Below are 24,300 nucleotides of genomic sequence, written 5' to 3'. Positions count from 1 at the left end.
TCTTATGATGTATACCTCAATCCCCTCTCTGCCTCTTGTTAAGGCAAGCCATGTTACCTGTTTTGTATACATTTATCTGTACTTCTTTTCAGGCTCACATATTTATATTCAAGTTCATGGCTTCTCGTGGACACACACCACCTGTGTGTGTGTGTCTGTGTATGTAAGACTGGACACACACAACATCTGTGTGTGTGTCTGTGTGTGTGAGACTGGACACACACAACACCTGTGTGTGTGTGTGTGTGTGTGTGTGTGTGTGTGTGTGTGTGAGAGAGAGAGAGAGAGAGAGAGAGAGAGAGAGAGAGACTGGACTTTCCATCACTGAACAGATCCCAAGAAAACTAGCAGAGGAGAGAGAGGAATTTATTTTAGCCAACAGGAAATCTGTTGCATGGTCATTGGTTCCATGTTGCAGAGGTGAGGCAGAGCATCGTGGTGGAAAGTGTGTGAGCAAACAGATGCTCACTTCATGGCAGCCAGAAAGCAGAGGAGGAAATAACAGGAAAGAGTCAGAACCAAGATGCACCCTCCAGTGTCCTACTCCTAATGACTTCATCCATTAAAGCCAACTTTTTATAATCCACTTCTCCATAGTCTGTTCTAATTCTGAATTCACCAGTGGTCTAAATTACTGATTGAGTCAGAGAGCTCCTGACCTAATCACCTCTGGAACATTACCGACACCTAGAAGTCTGGTTCACTAATCTCCTAGGTGTATCTCAGTCCAGTCAATCAAGTCAAAATGAACCATCACAGTTTATCTCATAGCAACAGTAACATACACAAGGCTGATTCTCTTCTGCCTTCCTAGTAATTGGAATGCTCAGTTGTTTTCTATAGTATCATGGCAATGCAGAGTACGGGTGTAACCATCATTGTTCAGACTTTGCACTGTTGATAGATGCTCGCTTTGCAGCTAGCTGTTGCTACAAAGAATGAGGTTTGGCAGACACCTGTATGTACTGGGCCTTTTACTTCTGAGGCAGGTTCTTAGGAATGTGAACATTTACATATACATACACATATTTTAATGTGAACAAGTACAATAAACCTCCAAAAATATTTAAACAAATACACTACATCCTTATCAACACTTGGTGTCATGGTTTTTTGTTTTGATAGATAATTGAACTGGTATCTTCCCTTATTATTTAATAGCAGGGGGCATTAACCAAGTCAGTGCCACTTGGACAGTCTCTCTTCTAAAATGTCACTGGCGTCAGTGGATATAGAACACACTGAGGAAGAATGTCCCAGTCAGTTAAGAGGGGTTTTTGGCAGTCCAGGTAAAAGATAGTGATGGCAGCGAGCCCTGGAAGGCTGTGAGGACAATGCAGCATGGAGTCAGTGACTGCCGCCAGACGGCGGATAGGGAAAAGCAGTCATAGATGACTCCCGGTGTTCTCGAGAAAGTGTCAGCTGTGGTTATTGGCAGCATTTAATGAAGTGGAAATCATCTGAAGGAGTAAGTTGGAATGAGAGGAGAGTCTAGTTTGAGTTTGCCTTCTAGGCATCCTAGTAAGATGTCTTTAGGCAGCTGAAGTTGAGAGTACTAACTAAAAGTAAAATAGAATTGGAGTGTCGATTATAACTGAAGCTTTGCACGTGCATGGGGTCATCTAAGGTAGGGTTCCCAACCTATAAGTCTCAACTCCCACCGTGGGCTGGGTGGACGGGCACGTAGGAGAGATTACAGTTCATAACAGTAGCAGAATTACACTTAGGACGTAGCGAGGAAATACTGTTATGGCTGGGGTCACTACAGCATGAGGAACTGTAGTAAAGGGTTGCAGCATCAGGAAGGTTGGGAAAAACTGCTCTATGGACAAAAGAAAGCTGAGCCTTTAGGGAGTGTAGATAGTAGCTGGGAACAACTGTAAGTAAGGCTCTGGACGTCACACATGTGGCTAGAAAAGAGAGGGCTCCCACACAGGAGCGTCCAGCTGAGCTGGACCCCGCCTGAGACCAAGCAGCATGGGCAGAAAAGCATGCTGTGTGCTCATGTTCCAGAGACGCTTCAGTGTCTATCAGCTCAGCCCCACTGCTGACAGTGAGTCATGGGTGTGGTGAGGCCAGTCTCACAGCTATGCACAGGAGAGCACTGAAGGACTCCAGAGTAAAGTTGACTTTCTGTTAAACACTTGATTCCTTTATTAAATGTACATTTCAATCCCTGAATGGAGCTTTTAGGACAGACTCCAATTTATTAAGCCCTTTTTACAATTGTTGAATGGCCTTCAGTATTTAAAGCCTAAACAAACCCCTGTGTCTTACCAGCAAGGGGAGTCTGGACAGATCATTTCTGTTTCTCTTCAGTTCAGTAGGAGTAATAGTCCCTAACATGAAATTATTGTAAGTAATAAATGTTTAGCTGGGTGGTAGTAGCCTTTAATCCCAGAGCCTGGGAGGCAGGACAGGCGGGTCTCTGAACCTGGTCTAAAGAGCAAGTTCCAGGACAACCAAGACTACTCAGGGAAACCGATTACATAAACCGTAGCTCTGTCTCCATATTTTGTGGACTGTGCTACAGTTTCCTTTGCACAGTTTTAGATGTTTGTATTTGCTGAATGTGTATGGGTGTTGGTCTGCTTGTGTATATGTACACAGTGCCAGAGATACACAGTTCCATGGACCTGGACTTACACTGGGAACCAACTGACTGTTTGGAGAGAGCAAGTGCTCTTCAGCAGTAAGTGGTTGGTCGCTCCAGACTAGAGTCAAGCTCAACAGGGTCTTCTTACCCTGCTGATTCCGCCAAGCCCGTTCCCTTGGCTGTGGTTTCGCTGGATAGTAGGTAGGGACAGTGGGAATCTTGTTCATCCATTCATGCACATCACTAATTAGATGACGAGGCATTTGGCTACCTTAAGAGAGTCATAGTTACTCCCGCCGTTTACCCGCGCTTCATTGAATTTCTTCACTTTGACATTCAGAGCACTGGGTAGAAATCACAGCCCCTGTAAGATAGTTTTCATCTAAATCCTTTTGAAACAGGTTCTTAATGGTAATATATATACTCTATCATTCACTTAGAATTTTCTGTTTTACAGAGTTGAAGAACCTATGAGTTACGGGAACATCATGTATGACAGAAGGGTGATCCGAGGCAACACCTATGCACTGCCCACAGGACAGGTGGTAAGCACACCGAGTGGCTGGCCTAGTTTAATCCTGTTGTTGTAACAAACACTGTGACCAAAAGCAGCTAGAAAGGGAAAAGGCTTATTTAGCTTACACTTTCGGGTCACAACCCATCCTTGAGAGAAATCAGGGCAGGAGCTGAAGCAGAAGTTGGAGCAGAAACCATGGAGAAATGTTTCCACCTGGCTCGCTCAGCCAACTTTCTTACTCAAGCTAGGGATGGTGCCTTCCACAGGGGGCTGAGCCCTTCACTCAGTCATTAGTCAAAACAGCCTTAGGCAGACAAGGCCACAGGCAAGTCCAAGCTGAGTGGTTCCTCAGTCAGACTCTTCTCTTCCCTGGTGAAGAAGAGTTGACAGTGAAAACTAACCAGGACAGTGGCCTAACACAGCTTTCATTTTATCTGTGCTGAAGATCAGTTGTATGTTTGTGTCAGATCTGTCACCTAAAATGCTTTTAAAATGAAATAAAAATAAATTACTGCCGCAGACCCTCTGGGCCCCTTTGTCTGCGTGGAACTGGTCTCTAGTCGCGGGTGGGCAAAGTGTCGGATGAATTGACAGACAGATGCACACAGGAAAGGTTGTGTAGTATCTGAATGTATTTGTCAAATCGAGCATCAGACTTTTTACGCAGAAGACAATAAGGAAGTTGGGTGACATACCCGCAAGGTACAAATGAGGTAACCGGATGCTTAATGACTCTTACACAGAACAGAGGAATGAAAACACAAAGATGGGAAGGAGCTGGGCAATAAAATAACTGAGACAAAGTCAGCCCTGTCTAAGGTCAGCTATAGTCTTAGAAGCCAGGTGTGAGAATTTTCACTCCTAGGGCAAGGGCTTTCACACCCAAGTCATGGTTCTAACTAGGGAGTTCCGTTCTAGCTAACCATCTCATGAATAATGCAATACTCTAAAACCATAGCCCCATCTACTTCCTAAACCATTGTAAATTCCTGTATATGGGAGCGACTTGGCTTTTATTCTAAGTGATAGTGTAGTACCAGAGGCAATTCTGAATGTCACTGAATAGCAACATTCTTCCTGAATTCCAAGCCCATGGTCTTGCTCAAGGACGTTCTAGGACTGTTGGAGCACTGGCGGAAGGCTTTAGCTATGTCAGAATTCAATCTTAAAAGGCACTTATAATAGGATAATACTAAAAGAGAGCACGTGGATCCATACACTAGACTAATGTGGGAATGGAAATTAATGTATGGGTTAGAGAGAACACCAGACTCCAGGAGTGAATTTCCGTGAAACTCTTCTGCCTCAGTGAGTAGCTTCCAAGCCTCTCGGCTTGTCAAGCTGACTCGACCAGAGCACGTGGCAAATTACTTGAAGAGTGCATTTTTAAAAGACATAGAAGCTAGAGGTGTAGATCATGATAAAGCAGTTGCCTAACATGTGCAAGGCCTTCAATTGAGTCCCCAACACTGCCCCCCAAGTATATCTATATGTGTGTGAATATGTATGTGTGTGCATACGTGTGTATTATGTATTATGTACATATATAGTATGTATGTATGTGCATATGTATGCATTGCATAGGCAAGTGTGTATATGCGTATGTATGTATGTACATATGTATGCATGTGCATGTGTTTGTGGATCCAGTGGTACTTGCAGGAGTTACTGTTTGATGGGCCCAGAGTTTGGGTTACAGACGAGTGAACAGTGTGAGGGTAAGTGGTGCTGGTCACAGTGGTGTGGGCGTGTTCTGCCATGGAGCTGTATACATAAGGACAGTAGATGTGGCATCAGTTCATTGAGTCTGCCATGCCTGCTGCTCTCTCTGCAGTGTACTAAACAACCCTGTTTTCTGTACTCTGGCCTAAGGGTAAATCCTTTTTCCAGTCATTAGATTTCCCAGCATGAAAAAAGAAAAGTAGTAACTTTTACATTATTTTACATTATTTTATTATAAATAATTACTAAAATAAACCCTATTTTGTTTTTATTCAACAGATTCTAGTGGACCCTCTAAAAGATTCTAAACTTTGACTTTGGGTTTTTATACTAAATTGTTGCAGATCAATTTAAGCAATTTACAGACACCACTAGTATGAGGCCACACTGGCTGGCATCTGACACATTTAGTTTTGTTTAGATTGTCTTATCCTCTACTACTGATATTGTTTGATCTAAAAGTCTTAATTATGTATCTTTTCTTTATACACTCAAAAACACGACACAGGACTGTGTATTGTTTTTATTGTTTTCTTCTTCTTGTTGTTGTTGTTGTTGTTGTTATTGTTTTGGGGGGTTGAGATTGTTGAGGGATGGAGGGGTTGTATGTTTGTTTGGTTTGGTTTTTTGACACAGGGTTTCTTTGTGTAGCCCTGACTGTCCTGGAACTCACTCTGTAGACCAGGCTGTCCTGGAACTCAGAAATCAGCCTGCCTCTGCCTCCCGAGTGCTGGAATTTAAGGTGTGCATCACCACTGCTGGGCTAGGACTGTGCACTTTTAAAAATTATTATTTATTGAATGTATATGAGTACACTGTGGCTGTCTCAGACAAACAAGAAGAGGGCATCAGATCCCATTACAGGTGATTGTAAGCCACCATGTGACCATGTGATTGCTGGGAATTGAACTCAGGACCTCTGGAAGAGCTGTCAGTGCTCTTAACCACTGAGCCATCTCTCCAGCCCTTGATTTTTTAAAAACAAGCTTCTCTAGACAGCTTCCATACAGCCCGCTCAGGAAGATCCCACATATGGGATGGAGACATATTGTGTCACTTTAGCAGTGTAGTGAGCACAATATACCTAGAACAAATGTAAAAAAGTAAATAACCCTTTAAAAATACCTTTATTCAGCATCTTACTATAAAAATCTGCCCTAGAACTTCCTGATCCTCCTTCTTAGGACTGAAAACACCATAAGACACATTCTCAGAAACCCTGCCAGACTCCAGGATGGAGGCTGCAGGCTGCCAGGGCTGAGACTCAGTGGAGAAGCAGCATCACATGTCTTTCCTTCCATGTTTCCTTTCTGCCTCTCCTGCATCAAGCTAGGATGCTGGAGAAGCCCACAGACACACCCCTAAGAGAGACCCATACTTCAGCCGAACACTAAAAGAGAAGCTGCCTTGCCCCTCCCCACAGTGTCAGTGAGGCTGGGCTATGTAAACAGCATTCCCACCCAACAAACAGCAAGACAGTGTAAACTGGACATACATAGCAAAGGGTGCAACTCCATCCCCTGCTCCTCCTGCTGAGGCACTGTCCACAAAAGGAGAGCAGGTAGCTGGATTCCACCCTCACTCAGCCAGTGAGGCAAGTCTTAGAACACATGCTGATGCCCTACTTCTTTTGAGCTCTGGTAACAAGACCAGCAGGGAGCTAGGTTGTTAGTCTGTCAAAGAGAGACAAAATAGTAGCAGTCAGAACTGCTGCCCTCCTGCCCCTGCCATCCAGACACTAGCATCAGCACAACCACACCAGCACCCAGTACCACTAAGGTGGCAGGAGAGTATCCTGGGGAGTGAGGCTCCGAACTCCCTCACACACACCCACCCACTGCAGTGAGAACCACACACGCCCACTGCAGTGAGAACCACACACGCCCACTGCAGTCAGAACCACACACGACCACTGCAGTCAGACCACACACGCCCACTGCAGTCAGAACCACACACGCCCACTGCAGTCAGAATCACACACGCCCACTGCAGTCAGACCACACACGACCACTGCAGTGAGAACCACACACGCCCACTGCAGTGAGAACCACACACGCCCACTGCAGTGAGAACCACACACGACCACTGCAGTCAGAACCACACACGACCACTGCAGTCAGAACCACACACGCCCACTGCAGTCAGAACCACACACGCCCACTGCAGTCAGAACCACACAGGCCCACTGCAGTCAGAACCACACAGGCCCACTGCAGTCAGAACCACACACGCCCACTGTAGTCAGAACCACACACGCCCACTGCAGTCAGAACCACACACGCCCACTGCAGTCAGAACCACACAGGCCCACTGCAGTCACAACCACACACGCCCACTGCAGTCAGAACCACACACGCCCACTGCAGTCAGAACCACACAGGCCCACTGCAGTCAGAACCACACACGCCCACTGCAGTGAGAACCACACACGCCCACTGCAGTGAGAACCACACACGCCCACTGCAGTCAGAACCACACACGCCCACTGCAGTCAGAACCACACACGCCCACTGCAGTGAGAACCACACACGCCCACTGCAGTCAGAACCACACACGCCCACTGCAGTCAGAACCACACACGCCCACTGCAGTCAGAACCACACACGCCCACTGCAGTCAGAACCACACACGCCCACTGCAGTCAGAACCACACACGCCCACTGCAGTCAGAACCACACACGCCCACTGCAGTCAGAACCACACACGCCCACTGCAGTCAGAACCACACACGCCCACTGCAGTCAGAACCACACAGGCCCACTGCAGTCAGAACCACACACGCCCACTGCAGTCAGAACCACACACGCCCACTGCAGTCAGAACCACACAGGCCCACTGCAGTCAGAACCACACACGCCCACTGCAGTCAGAACCACACAGGCCCACTGCAGTCAGAACCACACAGGCCCACTGCAGTCAGAACCACACAGGCCCACTGCAGTCAGAACCACACACGCCCACTGCAGTCAGAACCACACACGCCCACTGCAGTCAGAACCACACACGCCCACTGCAGTCAGAACCACACACGCCCACTGCAGTCAGAACCACACACGCCCACTGCAGTGAGAACCACACACGCCCACTGCAGTCAGAACCACACAGGCCCACTGCAGTCAGAACCACACACGCCCACTGCAGTCAGAACCACACACGCCCACTGCAGTCAGAACCACACACGCCCGCTACAGTCAGAACCACACACGCCCACTGCAGTGAGAACCACACACGCCCACTGCAGTCAGAACCACACACGCCCACTGCAGTCAGAACCACACAGGCCCACTGCAGTCAGAACCACACAGGCCCACTGCAGTCAGAACCACACACGCCCACTGCAGTCAGAACCACACACGCCCACTGCAGTCAGAACCACACACGCCCACTGCAGTCAGAACCACACAGGCCCACTGCAGTCAGAACCACACACGCCCACTGCAGTCAGAACCACACACGCCCACTGCAGTCAGAACCACACACGCCCACTGCAGTCAGAACCACACACGCCCACTGCAGTCAGAACCACACACGCCCACTGCAGTCAGAACCACACACGCCCACTGCAGTCAGAACCACACAGGCCCACTGCAGTCAGAACCACACACGCCCACTGCAGTCAGAACCACACACGCCCGCTGCAGTCAGAACCACACACGCCCACTGCAGTCAGAACCACACACGCCCACTGCAGTCAGAACCACACACGCCCACTGCAGTGAGAACCACACACGCCCACTGCAGTGAGAACCACACACGCCCACTGCAGTGAGAACCACACACGCCCACTGCAGTCAGAACCACACACGCCCACTGCAGTCAGAACCACACAGGCCCACTGCAGTCAGAACCACACACGCCCACTGCAGTCAGAACCACACAGGCCCACTGCAGTCAGAACCACACACGCCCACTGCAGTCAGAACCACACACGCCCACTGCAGTCAGAACCACACACGCCCACTGCAGTCAGAACCACACACGCCCACTGCAGTCAGAACCACACAGGCCCACTGCAGTCAGAACCACACAGGCCCACTGCAGTCAGAACCACACACGCCCACTGCAGTCAGAACCACACACGCCCACTGCAGTCAGAACGACACACGCCCACTGCAGTCAGAACCACACAGGCCCACTGCAGTCAGAACCACACACGCCCACTGCAGTCAGAACCACACACGCCCACTGCAGTCAGAACCACACACGCCCACTGCAGTCAGAACCACACACGCCCACTGCAGTCAGAACCACACACGCCCACTGCAGTCAGAACCACACACGCCCACTGCAGTCAGAACCACACACGCCCACTGCAGTCAGAACCACACACGCCCACTGCAGTCAGAACCACACACGCCACTGCAGTCAGAACCACACAGGCCCACTGCAGTCAGAACCACACAGGCCCACTGCAGTCAGAACCACACACGCCCACTGCAGTCAGAACCACACACGCCCACTGCAGTCAGAACCACACACGCCCACTGCAGTCAGAACCACACACGCCCACTGCAGTCAGAACCACACACGCCCACTGCAGTCAGAACCACACACGCCCACTGCAGTCAGAACCACACACGCCCACTGCAGTCAGAACCACACAGGCCCACTGCAGTCAGAACCACACACGCCCACTGCAGTCAGAACCACACACGCCCACTGCAGTCAGAACCACACACGCCCACTGCAGTCAGAACCACACACGCCCACTGCAGTCAGAACCACACAGGCCCACTGCAGTCAGAACCACACACGCCCACTGCAGTCAGAACCACACAGGCCCACTGCAGTCAGAACCACACAGGCCCACTGCAGTCAGAACCACACAGGCCCACTGCAGTCAGAACCACACACGCCCACTGCAGTCAGAACCACACACGCCCACTGCAGTCAGAACCACACACGCCCACTGCAGTCAGAACCACACAGGCCCACTGCAGTCAGAACCACACACGCCCACTGCAGTGAGAACCACACAGGCCCACTGCAGTCAGACCACACACGCCCACTGGAGTGAGAACCACACACGCCCACTGGAGTGAGAACCACACACGCCCACTGGAGTCAGAACCACACACGCCCACTGCAGTCAGAACCACACACTCCCACTGCAGTCAGAACCACACACGCCCACTGCAGTCAAAACCACACACGCCCACTGCAGTCAGAACCACACACGCCCACTGCAGTCAGAACCACACACGCCCACTGCAGTCAGAACCACACACGCCCACTGCAGTCAGAACCACACACGCCCACTGCAGTCAGAACCACACACGCCCACTGCAGTCAGAACCACACACGCCCACTGCAGTCAGAACCACACACGCCCACTGCAGTCAGAACCACACACGCCCACTGCAGTCAGAACCACACACGCCCACTGCAGTCAGAACCACACAGGCCCACTGCAGTCAGAACCACACACGCCCACTGCAGTCAGAACCACACACGCCCACTGCAGTCAGAACCACACAAGCCCACTGCAGTCAGAACCACACACGCCCACTGCAGTCAGAACCACACACGCCCACTGCAGTCAGAACCACACACGCCCACTGCAGTCAGAACCACACACGCCCACTGCAGTCAGAACCACACACGCCCACTGCAGTCAGAACCACACACGCCCACTGCAGTCAGAACCACACACGCCCACTGCAGTCAGAACCACACAGGCCCACTGCAGTCACAACCACACACGCCCACTGCAGTCAGAACCACACACGCCCACTGCAGTCAGAACCACACAGGCCCACTGCAGTCAGAACCACACACGCCCACTGCAGTGAGAACCACACACGCCCACTGCAGTGAGAACCACACACGCCCACTGCAGTCAGAACCACACACGCCCACTGCAGTCAGAACCACACACGCCCACTGCAGTGAGAACCACACACGCCCACTGCAGTCAGAACCACACACGCCCACTGCAGTCAGAACCACACACGCCCACTGCAGTCAGAACCACACACGCCCACTGCAGTCAGAACCACACACGCCCACTGCAGTCAGAACCACACACGCCCACTGCAGTCAGAACCACACACGCCCACTGCAGTCAGAACCACACACGCCCACTGCAGTCAGAACCACACACGCCCACTGCAGTCAGAACCACACAGGCCCACTGCAGTCAGAACCACACACGCCCACTGCAGTCAGAACCACACACGCCCACTGCAGTCAGAACCACACACGCCCACTGCAGTCAGAACCACACACGCCCACTGCAGTCAGAACCACACACGCCCACTGCAGTCAGAACCACACACGCCCACTGCAGTCAGAACCACACACGCCCACTGCAGTCAGAACCACACAGGCCCACTGCAGTCAGAACCACACACGCCCACTGCAGTCAGAACCACACACGCCCACTGCAGTCAGAACCACACACGCCCACTGCAGTCAGAACCACACACGCCCACTGCAGTCAGAACCACACAGGCCCACTGCAGTCAGAACCACACACGCCCACTGCAGTCAGAACCACACAGGCCCACTGCAGTCAGAACCACACAGGCCCACTGCAGTCAGAACCACACAGGCCCACTGCAGTCAGAACCACACACGCCCACTGCAGTCAGAACCACACACGCCCACTGCAGTCAGAACCACACACGCCCACTGCAGTCAGAACCACACACGCCCACTGCAGTCAGAACCACACACGCCCACTGCAGTGAGAACCACACACGCCCACTGCAGTCAGAACCACACAGGCCCACTGCAGTCAGAACCACACACGCCCACTGCAGTCAGAACCACACACGCCCACTGCAGTCAGAACCACACACGCCCACTACAGTCAGAACCACACACGCCCACTGCAGTGAGAACCACACACGCCCACTGCAGTCAGACCACACACGCCCACTGCAGTGAGAACCACACACGCCCACTGCAGTCAGAACCACACAGGCCCACTGCAGTCAGAACCACACACGCCCACTGCAGTCAGAACCACACACGCCCACTGCAGTCAGAACCACACAGGCCCACTGCAGTCAGAACCACACACGCCCACTGCAGTCAGAACCACACAGGCCCACTGCAGTCAGAACCACACACGCCCACTGCAGTCAGAACCACACACGCCCACTGCAGTCAGAACCACACACGCCCACTGCAGTCAGAACCACACACGCCCACTGCAGTCAGAACCACACACGCCCACTGCAGTCAGACCACACACGCCCACTGCAGTGAGAACCACACACGCCCACTGCAGTGAGAACCACACACGCCCACTGCAGTCAGACCACACACGCCCACTGCAGTGAGAACCACACACGCCCACTGCAGTCAGAACCACACACGCCCACTGCAGTCAGAACCACACACGCCACTGCAGTCAGAACCACACACGCCCACTGCAGTCAGAACCACACAGGCCCACTGCAGTCAGAACCACACAGGCCCACTGCAGTCAGAACCACACACGCCCACTGCAGTCAGAACCACACACGCCCACTGCAGTCAGAACCACACACGCCCACTGCAGTCAGAACCACACACGCCCACTGCAGTCAGAACCACACAGGCCCACTGCAGTCAGAACCACACACGCCCACTGCAGTCAGAACCACACAGGCCCACTGCACTCAGAACCACACACGCCCACTGCAGTCAGAACCACACACGCCCACTGCAGTCAGAACCACACACGCCCACTGCAGTCAGAACCACACACGCCCACTGCAGTCAGAACCACACAGGCCCACTGCAGTCAGAACCACACAGGCCCACTGCAGTCAGAACCACACACGCCCACTGCAGTCAGAACCACACACGCCCACTGCAGTCAGAACGACACACGCCCACTGCAGTCAGAACCACACAGGCCCACTGCAGTCAGAACCACACACGCCCACTGCAGTCAGAACCACACACGCCCACTGCAGTCAGAACCACACACGCCCACTGCAGTCAGAACCACACACGCCCACTGCAGTCAGAACCACACACGCCCACTGCAGTCAGAACCACACACGCCCACTGCAGTCAGAACCACACAGGCCCACTGCAGTCAGAACCACACACGCCCACTGCAGTAAGAATGCCTTTCTACTGAAAAGATTGAGTACGGGGTAAAGTCTCTCCACATAAAGCTCCAGAGCTCTGGCAATAAAGAGTGATTCATAAAAACCACGATCGTCTCTTATGAGATAAGCAGTCTAGATGGCGTAAGTGATGCCTCAGGTGTGGGAACTGTGAGACTTCTAAAGCAGTCATGAATATTTTATCTAGAAGTGAAAATTAATGAATAATTTATGCCAATGAATAAGCAGCTTAACAGAGAAATAGGGAATATAAAAATGAACCAAATGGAAACTATAGAACTAAAAACTAAAATAACCAGAATAAGAAACACAGTCAGAGCCAGGCATGGTGACGCACACCTTTAATCCCAGCACTTAGGAGGCAGAGGCAGGCGGATTTCTGAGTTCAAGGCCAGCCTGGTCTACAGAGTGAGTTCCAGGAAAGCCAGGGCTACACAGAGAAACCCTGTCTTGAAAAACTGAAAAACAAAACAAAGCAAAGAAACACAGTCAGCAGTGCATCAGAGGCAATGCTCACAGGAACTGGTGGACTCAGAAGACAATAAACCATATGAAACAGAAAATATGAGAATAAAGAATGCTTGAAAATCCCACAAACTTAGCAACCAACACAAGATTGAAGAGATTCGGTCACTGTAAGTAAACCCCACAGAGAAGTCAAACACACCAAGCCACGTCGGAATCTAACTTTCAAAACCTAAAAGGTCTTGAAAGGAGCTGGAGAGAAACATGTTAACTGAAAATATCATTGGTGCTATGCTAGCAGATCTCCCATGGGAAACTTTAATTGGTCAATATCAAGCCATTTACCTGAGCTCAAGGCTTTTGTTCCGGGAGGCCATGCAATGATTGAGAGGAGATCACAGGATATTCAGAGGAAACATTTGAATCTCCCGTGTAAAGGAAGTAGCCGGAAGGCAGGGTGCCTGGCCGGCTAGGTGGAGCTGTGCCTTTTTTTAACGAATGGAGCCATTCAGATGTAAGATAGAAGTGAGAACAACTCAAAGCACCTGAGCCCTGAGAGGGCTAATGGGCAGGAGGCCCTGGATTTGATCCCAGCCCTGAAAAACAAAAAGAGATGCCTATTCTAAATGAAATTATAACACTTATGATACCCAGAGAAGTGCAAAAAAAAATAGAAATTTAAAACAGTGAACAAATGGGAAACAAAAATAGCAGTCTACATCCTATCATCTGATACAGTTTTATCAATGACTTTGTTAAACATAAATAGTCTAAATAAAGCAGTTAGAAGTTGGCAGAGATTATAAACATGATCCAGCTACACTCTGTGTGTAAGAACAATCCCTTTAGTTATAATTATGTCAAAAGTAAAAGGAAGGAAGAAAATATAATATGCAAACATTAATTCTTATACAAAGATCTATTTTTTAAGTTGTGTGTAAGTACTTGTGTGTAGGTGCCATTGAAGGCCAGAAGCATCAGGTCTGGAGTTGGAGCATGATTGTGAGCCACCTGAGAGAGTGGCACAAGTTAATTACAAGTAAAATACACAATGTTGCTTGGTCTCAGCACCATCTTCCTTGAAGATTCCTGCGCCATGAAAGCAAAGTGGCGGAAGAAGAGAATGCGCAGGCTGAAGCGCAAGAGAAGAAAGAAAGATGAGACAGAGGTCCAAGTAAGCCAGCCCGTGCACCCACGAAGCAAGCCCGGAGGAGCAGAAGTGAGGGACGCTGGGACAAGCTGTCGGACTGTGTGCTGCCGGTAATGAGTCTCGGTAGACCTTCAACGTCACCTCGCTGCGATCGCCTGGGGAAATGACCCCCTTTCTTACAACCAAAATAGTCCTCTGGCCCTCTGTCCTGGACCCCCGGCACTCTGGACTAGCTCTGTTCTCTTGTGGCCAAGTGTAGCTCATGTACAATAAACCCTCTTGCAGTCGGCTGAAGAAAAAAAAATGCACGATGTAATTGGACAGTTTTACTCAAGATATCAAAAATACAATGCAGAGAAATGGTATTAAAAGCTATAAGAGGGAAACAATTCACCCACAAAGACAGACACATCAGAAAAACATCAGATCTTGTAGTACCAAGAAAGTATTCACAAACCCGGAAAGACCAGTCAGGAGCCAATCTGATGAAATCACACCAGGGTCTTTATTCGATCCAGCTTGGGTTTAATGAATGTTTTTCTCTTAAAAAAAAAAAAAAAAAAAAAAAAAGCCCTGAACAATTCATGGAGACAAGGTTTTATAGAAAGTGGCAAGCACCTAATTGGGGTGCCAATCTGGTCTTTAGCAAATTGGCTAGTGCTAGCAGCCAAACCATAAACGTAACTTCTGCTTTCCTCCTGATTGATGGTTGTTAGGCAAGGGGTGGGCTTATAACATGGAGGTGCAGATTTGTTGGGAATTAATCTAGAAAATTGTGCTAAATGCTGGATTTGCTGAGGAAGAATAACCTGGAGATGCCGGGCTTGTTGGGGGTAGCCTACAAACTGGAGCTAGGCTCAGGTTTTGTTGGGGGATAACTTAGAAACTGATGCTAGGTACCGCACTGTTAGTTTACTTGAGTTTAAACTTAGGTCAGATTGCTTCTCAGCCTTTTGGCTAAGATCAAGTGTAAACTTAGGTCAGGTTTTCGAAGATGGAGTCTGAACTCAAAACATTTGGTCTCTTATTCCCCCCTTTCTCTGGTAACTAGAAGGCCCAATAATGGGACTTCCGGAGCTCACAGGCTTTGTTATGGAGGGACTGGAGGTGACTTTTCATGACCGTAAGTTGCATGAACTGGGCTAGTTTGTTTAGAATGCAGGGCTTAGGTTCTGCAGTACATGCAGCGAGGAAGCTCATTATCAGGATCGCTGTAACCTGCACTTGAGAGGGTTGGAAGGGGGCCTGATAGCCTTCCATTTCTTCTTTCTCCACTGGTCTAGCTCATCCTCAACTGCAGATGGATCTGCAATTCAAGCGTGAATATAATGAATCTATGCTACAGTTCCATCAACCTTCAGGGCAATAGGTATTGTCAGAAGGACTTTTCTGGGAAGCTCTAGTGACCACTGTTGGTCTCTTGACTAGGACCTAATCTCCAGGCTGGAATCAGTGGGTCTCTGGAAGTGGACCTGTTTCATAGATAGAGAGCACGAAGTTTAGGCCAAATATGCTTGTGCATCCTTGGACACCTTCGAGATCATCCAGTAATCGGCAATCATCTACTTCTGCAATAACCTCTGCAGTAGGTTGGAGATAATGAAGGGAGGTGAACCAAACATAATTTTAAAGGGATGAGTCCCATCTGGTATGGGGAGTTTTGTAGTCTTGTAAAGGGCAAAGGGGAGAAGAGTCACCTAGTCACCACCAGTCTTCAAGGTCAATTTAGTTAAAGTCTCTTTTAGGGGCTGGAGAGATGGCTCAGTGATTAAGAGAACTGATTGCTCTTCTAGAGGTTCTGAGTTCGTTTCCCAGCAACCACCTGGTGGCTCACAACTATCTGTAATGGGATATGATACCCTCTTCTGGCATGCCTGATGACAACGACAGTGTACTCATTTAAATAAACAAACAAACAAATGTCTCTTTTAGGGTTCTATTCATCCTTTTGACGTCCTGAACTCTGGGGTGTGTAAGCACAATGAAGTTTCCAGTCAATTCACAGAATATTAGCTAATCCCTGACTTACCTGGGACACAAATGCAGGTCCATTGTCTGACCTCATAAGCCTAGGAAAACCGTATCTTAGAAGAATGTCTTCTATTGGTTTCTTTGCTACGGTCTCCACAGTCTCATGCTTAGTTGGGAAAGCTTCAGTCTATCCTGAAAAGATGTCTATGAACACCAGCAAATATTTGTACCCAAATTTTCCTGGGTTTACCTCCATGAAGTCCATTCCCCAGTAGACTCTTGGCTTGGAGCCCCAGTATCAAGTACTGGGATTCTTCTCATTGGCACTTGCATTGTTCAATTGACAGGCCTTACTGTTCTTAACAAATTCTGCTTTTTTCAAATTGGCATCTCTAATTCTGATGTGGGACTGGCAGACTAAATCCTGCATTCTTCAGACCCATGTGTGAAGATCTTTTTCAGTATGTGTAGACTTCTTTTGTCTGGCACAGTTAGTTTGCAGCAAGCTGTCCTCCACCATCCCTTATGACACTGAGACTTGGACAGGTTTCTGGCCCAGTATAATTAGGCTGATTAAGGAGTGTGGGATCTCCTGGGTCTAGGGCAATCAAAGGCCTTATGGGCCCAGTTTCTAGGGCCACTCGCCAGGCTGTTTTATCTGCCTTGTTGTTGCCCTCTGAGATGGAGTCTCTTTCCTTTTGATGCCCTGAACAGTGAATGATGGCCAGCTTTTTAGGTCCCCATAGAACCCTGTAGAGAGAGGATTTCCTCTTTATTCTTAATAGTCTTTCTTTCTGCCACCAAAAGGCCTCTCCTATAATAATCCCATGGATATTTAACGAAGGCATACCGGCTGTCCATGTAAATGTTAAGTCATTTATCTTTTCCCAACTCTAATGCCTTGGTTAGCGCTATTAATTCAGCTTCCCATGCTAGTGTTGGAGCCAGGAGTGGCTCTGCCCATTGATCTCAGTGTTTGAGACTACCACTGCCCCAGCATACCTCTGTCTGCCCTGAGTGACGCTACTACCATCAGTGAACCATGTTGTCTCTGCATCCTTCAAAGGGGTACCTTGAAGATCTTGTCTAGTACCCTGGATATGGACCAGGATTCTGAGAAGTCATGCAGTGGCTCTTCAAGATCTGGATCAGGCATCAGGGTAGCTGGGTACAGGGTCATTGGGACCTGAAAGATTATTCTAGGAGGGTTTAAGATGAGAGACTGGTGATGAGTCATTCTGGCATTGGTGAGCTATCAATTGGGGTGGGAGGCTGTTTAAGTACCCCTTCAATAGCATGAGGTATGGTGATGGTTAGGCTTTGGCCCAACGACAGTTTGTCAGCATCCTTGACCAAGAGGGCCATTACAGCTATAATGTGTAAGCAAGGGTACGAGTCTCTGGCCACTGGGTCTAATTTCTTTGAGAGGTAGGCCACTGGTCAGCACCAGAGCTCAAGAGTCTGCATCAGTACCCCTTTTGCTACCCCAGATCTCTTGTCCATGAGGAGGTGAAAGGGGTTAGTTATATCTGGCAACCCCAAGGTAGGTGCAGAAATTAAGACTTTCTTTAAGGAGTTGAAGGTTTTTTTTTTATGTTCCTCTGTGTGTGGGGGGAGGGGCGGGGGGGAGATGCGGATTCCCTAATTGGTTCTATTAAAAAGAAAAAAAAAGATTTTTTTATCTTATGTATGTGGGTATACTGTTGCTGTCTTCAAACACACCAAAAGAGGGCATCAGATTCCATTACAGATGGTTGTGAGCCACTGTGTGGTTGCTGGAAATTGAACTCAGGACCTCTGGAAAAGCAGTCATGGCTCTTAACCAGCTGAACCATCTCTCCAGCCCTAATTGGTTCTTGATTGTGTCAATAAAGAAGGCTAGTTGGCATTGCTGGGCGAAGGGTAAAGGTGGGACTTCCAGATCCCAGGAGGAAGAGAGGAGACATAGAGAGAGAGGAAGTGAAAGATCCTGGCAGAATGTAAAAGGACACAGAAGCCCTGAAATTGGCAAGATAGACGTCAGTGTTAGCAGAACTAGCTTCACTGATTTAGAAAAATAGAGGTGCACAATGCTCTGGCCACTCCTTGAACCTGTGTGTCTGCCAATGTTCTGACCAGGTGTGTGCCCATTGCTGCACCTTCATTAGACTCTTTCCTTGTACCCCTCCCATACCCATTTCTTGAGAATAGACATTGTTTAGATCTGGAAATCCCCTAATCTCCCCCTTCTTCTTTCCCCCCTGAGGGCCTATAAAAACTGGGAACTCTTTCCCCTCGAGGACGACTCCTCTACCCCTGCGTGGGATATGAGTCGTCCCCAGAGCTCTGGCTTTCCCCGAATAAAGCCTCATGTGGTTTGCAACAAGCTCGGTCTGTCGTGAGTTCTTGGGTGTCCGCTATTGTCCTGAGGCCTGAGCGAGGGGCTCCTCTCGGAGTCTTTCATTTGGGGGCTCGTCCGGGATTAGCGTGACCACCCACGTCTCCGAAGACCCACTTGGAGGTGAAATTTTTTGTCCAAAAATATTTCTGTAAGCTGGCTAAGTTCTGTGCTGAAATTTGCAGCCACGATGTTTCGTGAGAAACAGAGACCTTTGCCTCGGGATGAGGCACTGAGTGTGAACAGCAGATGTGCTGGAATCACCGGCTGCTGCTCGCTCTGGGGGACGCCCCGAGCGAGGGGAAGGACTCTAGGAGTCCGTCTGAGGCGGGGAGTGTACTCCCTCGACCATCTGTATTTCTGAAGCCCTGAGCGAGGGGAAGGACTCTAGGAGTCCATCTGAGGCGGGGAGTGTACTCCCTCGACCATCTGTATTTCTGAAGCCCTGAGCGAGGGGAAGGACTCTAGGAGTCCGTCTGAGGCGGGGAGTGTACTCCCTCGACCGTCTGCATTTCTGAGTTGGTTTTGTCTGTTTCATGGAAAACAGGCATCTGTCAGTGTGTATTTGTTTTTTGTGTCTGTTTTCAGGCATTTGTCAGTGTGTATTTGTTTTTTGTGTCTGTTTTCAGGTATTTGTCAGTGTGTGTATGTGTGTTTTCTGTGTTTGTTTTGTGTTTTCCGTGGTACTGGACGGACTGTAACGACCCCCCTAAGTTTGACTTTAGACCACTGGACTGAAGTTAGATCAAGGGCCCATAATCTTTCAGTAGAAATTAAGAAGGGACCTTGGCAGACTTTCTGCACCTCCGAGTAGCCGACTTTTAATGTAAAATGGTCACTAGAAGGGACTTTTGGTTTACTCTTATCTTTGAAGTTAAAGCCATTGTTTTTCAGAGTGGACCTGGGTCCCACCTGGATCAACAGCCTTACCTCATTCAGAATTCACCGCCATAAATCAAACCATGGGTTCCCCCACGCCTCTCAGAGCCCTCCCCCGGCTGCTCCCATGCACTCGAGTGGGTCAGCACAGTGCCCTCGCTTTCTGCCCTAAGAAGCAGTCCCTGCACCCGGCTCTGAGATTGCTAAAGGCACAGTCTGAGGACGGAGGACCTACAGCTGGGACCCGGAGCCAACAAGCCCAGAGTCCCCCAGCAGATGAAGCTCCTGACACCACTTCTGCCTTTTCCTTTGTGAGCTGTGGGTAACCCGCCCACAGACAGGCAGTCTCTGCAGACCCTTCAATATTCGCCTTTCTCATTGGCTGATCTGTACAATTAGAACGCTGGGTTCCCTCTGGACCGGCCAGATTAGAACTACAACACGGCACAAGGTAAGGAGAGGTTGACAGTTTACTGGCCGGGCTCTAGTCTAAAGGGAGCGATGAGACGCCCCACCAATTTGGCTAAGGTAAGAGAAGTGATGCAGGGCCTTACAGAGCCCCCATCTGTTTTTCTAGAAAGATTGATAGAAGCTTATAGATACTATACTCCTTTTAACCCGACCTCTGAGGGTTAACAAGCTGCGGTTGCTATGGCTTTTAAAGATTACATGCCATGGCTTTACAAGATTTAGTTAAGGAGGCACAGAAGGTGTATCCCAAGGGAAAATAAGAGGGAAAGAAGACAGGAGAGGAATTTAAGCAGGATTTTGGCCTCAGTAGTAGGGGAACGTAAAGAAAGGAACAGGCCAGAGAATAGATAGACAGGTTACCTGGGCAACAAGGAACCCAGACCTAAAAGAAGAAGATCTGTCCAGAAGATTTTAGAGAAGGACCAATGTGCCTATTGCAAGGAAAAAGGACATTGGGCATGAGAATGCCCAAAAAAAAAGGGAAGGGCCCCTAAGGTCCTGACTCTGAAAGATGATAAATAGGGGAGACGGGGCTCAGGCCCCCTCCCCGAGCCTAGGGTAACCCTGATGGTGAAAGAGACTCCCATGGACTTTTTAATTGACACAGGGGCAGAACATTCTGTGTTGAAACATCCACTGAGAAAATTAAAAAATAAAAGAACCATAGTGATTGGAGCCACTGGTCAGAAACAATACCCCTGGACCACTGCATGCACTGTAGATCTGGAGAAAGGCCAAGTGAGTCATTCCTTCTTGGTCATTCCTGAGTGTCCCACACCGCTTCTAGGAAGAAATCTTCTGACTAAATTAAAGGCCCAGATCAGATTTACCTAAGAAGGGCCGAGAGTAACTTGGGAATCTCCCACCTCTGTAGTCTTAGCCCTGCAGCTTGAGGAAGAATACCGATTGCATGAAGGCATAAAGCAAACAGAGGTGCCAGACCTAAAAGACTGGTTGACTGCTTTCCCTAGAGCATGGGCAGAGACTGCAGGCATGGGAATGGCTGTCAGAGTTCCCCCTGTGGTTGTGGGACTGAAGACGGATGCAACCCCTATAGGAGTGCAACAATATCCAATGAGCCGTAAAGCAAGAGATGGAATCAGGCCACATATTCAGAGACTATTACAATTAGGTATTTTGGTACCTTGCCAGTCACCCTGGAATACTCCTTTACTGTCGGTAGAGAAACCTGGCACGAGTGACTACTGACCAGTCCAAGACCTGAGAGAGGTCAATAAGAGGGTCCAAGATATTCACCCAACTGTTCCTAATCCCTATAACCTCCTCAGCTCACTCCCTCCGGAGCGAAAATGGTATACAGTACTTGATTTAAAAGATGCTTTCTTTTGCCTAAAGTTACATTCCTCCAGCCAGCCCATATTCGTCTTTGAGTGGAGAGATCCTGACACTGGACAAACAGGACAATTGACCTGGATGTGGTTACCCCAGGAGTTCAAAAACTCCCCCACCCTTTTTGATGAGGCTCTACATCGAGATTTAGCCTCCTTCTGAGCTGAAAACTCCCAGGTAACTCTGCTTCAATATGTTGCTCCTTGCTGCAACCACGGAAGAGAATGCTGGCAGGGGACCAAGAGATTGCTAGCAGAACTGGGTGAGTTGGGTTACCGGGCCTCTGCTAAAAAAGCCCAGCTATGTCAGATGGAAGTGGTCTACCTGAGATATACCCTCCGGGATGAAAAACGGTGGCTGACAGAGGCTAGAAAAAGGACTGTGACTCAAATACCAACTCCGGCTACTACAAGACAGGTGAGAGAATTCTTGGGCAACGCTGGGTTCTGCAGACTTTGGATACCTGGGTTTGCAACACTGGCCGCCCCCTGTACCCCCTCACCAAGGAAAGTGGAGAATTTAGATGGACATCAGAACATCAGAAAGCCTTTGAAAATATTAAGAAGGCCCTGCTGACTGCGCCAGCCTCGGCACTGCCAGATCTAACCAAGCCCTTCATCCTCTATGTTGATGAGAGGGCAGGGGTGGCCAGAGGAGTTCTTACTCAGGCTCTAGGGCCGTGAGAGAGGCCGGTGGCATATTTGTCTAAGAAGCTGGACCCAGTGGCCAGCGGATGGCCCACACGTTTAAAGGCCGTTGCTACAGTAGCCCTACTCGTTAAGGATGCTGACAAATTAACTCTGGGACAGCAAATAACTGTGGTAGCCCCCCACTCTCTTGAAAGCATTATCCATCAGCCCCCAGACCGATGGATGACAAATGCCTGGATGACTCACTACCAGAGGCTGCTGCTGACTGAATGGGTCGTGTTTGCTCCTCCTGCTATTCTCAATACTGCCTGCAAAGTGATCTATGTGACCAGCCGTGGCCAGGTGTTCCAAACTGGTACACAGACGGAAGCAGTTTCCTAGTGGAAGTTTTTGTAGATACCTTTTCGGGATGGGTGGAGGCCTACCCAACAAAAAAGAAACTGCCAATGTTGTGGTTAAGAAAATCCTAGAAGAAATTTTTCCTCGGTTTGGAATACCTAAGGTAATAGGGTCTGACAATGAACCCACCTTTGTTGCCCAGGTGAGTCAGGGACTGGCCATCCAACTGGGGATTGATTAGAAATTACATTGTGTTTATAGACCCCAGAGTTCAGGCTAGGTAAAAAGAAAAAAAAAAACTTGACTAAATTAATCTTAGAGACCGGCGAGAATGACTGGACAGCCCTCCTTCCCTTTGCTTTGTTCCGTGTTAAGAACACACCAGGAAAATTTAAGCTTACTCCATATGAAATCCTGTATGGGGGGGGAGGGGCTCCCCCGCTCACTGAAGTAAAGAGAGTGTTAGATCCTTTAAAATTTAACCCTGGTCCTTCATTGTTTACATGCATAAAAGCCCTAGAAGTGGTCAGAAACACCGCCTGAGAGCAGCTCAAAGAGGCCTATGAACCAGGAGACTTGATGATACCACACCAGTTCCAGGTGGGAGATGCAGTTCTCGTCTGACGACATCGAGCTGAGAATCTGAAACCTTGTTAAAAAGGCCCTTGCATCGTGCTGCTGACCACCCCCACTGCTGTCAAAGAAGAAGGCATCTATTCATGCCTTTCACGTAAAGCGAGCTCCTAAAGAATAAACCCCCTTGGTTGACCACTCTCATTTCTACTCTGATAGACCCTCTAATAATTTTGCTCTTACTGCTGACGTGTGGCCCACTAATTCTTAATAATCTAATGACCTTTGTTAGAGAGAGGATTGGTGCTGTCCAGCTGTTAGTATTAAGACAACAATACCAGTCTCTGCAGAACCTTGAAAAAGAGGTTGCAGTTTAGTTCTAAGATTAGAACTAGTAACTAGAAGAAGTGGGGAATGAAAGATCCTGGCAGAATGTAAAAGGACACAGAAGCCCTGAAATTGGCAAGATAGACGTCAGTGTTAGCAGAACTAGCTTCACTGATTTAGAAAAATAGAGGTGCACAATGCTCTGGCCACTCCTTGAACCTGTGTGTCTGCCAATGTTCTGACCAGGTGTGTGCCCATTGCTGCACCTTCATTAGACTCTTTCCTTGTACCCCTCCCATACCCATTTCTTGAGAATAGACATTGTTTAGATCTGGAAATCCCCTAATCTCCCCCTTCTTCTTTCCCCCCTGAGGGCCTATAAAAACTGGGAACTCTTTCCCCTCGAGGACGACTCCTCTACCCCTGCGTGGGATATGAGTCGTCCCCAGAGCTCTGGCTTTCCCCGAATAAAGCCTCATGTGGTTTGCAACAAGCTCAGTCTGTCGTGAGTTCTTGGGTGTCCGCTATTGTCCTGAGGACTGAGCGAGGGGCTACTCTCGGAGTCTTTCAGAAGCTTTCTGGCCATGCTTTGGAACGATAGCAGATAAGTACACAAGAACCATGTAAGGTAGTTAGAACCAGTGGTTTCTGCTACCAGCAGATGGCTAATATAGGCTAGCTGATAAGGTTAGGGCAGGAGATTCTGCACCCAGCAATTGTGTTATCTGGAAAATTCTAAGATAATAAAGCTGTCAATCCATTGCTGCTCAGGAGGAAAAGCACACAGGAGGGTATACGGATTAGAGACTGTTGAGTGGATAGCCATAACTTGCTTACCTCTCTT

General features: G+C 49.1%; 1 protein-coding gene across 1 annotated transcript in view; it reads left to right on the top strand.

Moving 5' to 3' along the window:
* The window catches only part of Rsph3b (radial spoke 3B homolog (Chlamydomonas)), a 43,641-nt gene that overhangs the window by 3,547 nt on the left and 15,794 nt on the right, over positions 1 to 24,300 (top strand). Inside the window, exon 2 of the mRNA NM_001083945.1 lies at positions 3,054 to 3,141. Coding sequence (NP_001077414.1) covers positions 3,054 to 3,141 — 88 coding nt within the window. The remainder of the gene's footprint in view (positions 1 to 3,053; positions 3,142 to 24,300) is intronic.

This window comes from Mus musculus, chromosome 17 (genome assembly GCF_000001635.26).
Source record: "Mus musculus strain C57BL/6J chromosome 17, GRCm38.p6 C57BL/6J".
NCBI lineage: Eukaryota > Metazoa > Chordata > Mammalia > Rodentia > Muridae > Mus > Mus musculus.
Note: the sequence above shows the minus strand (reverse complement) of the source record. Positions and strands in the feature narration are given on the sequence as shown.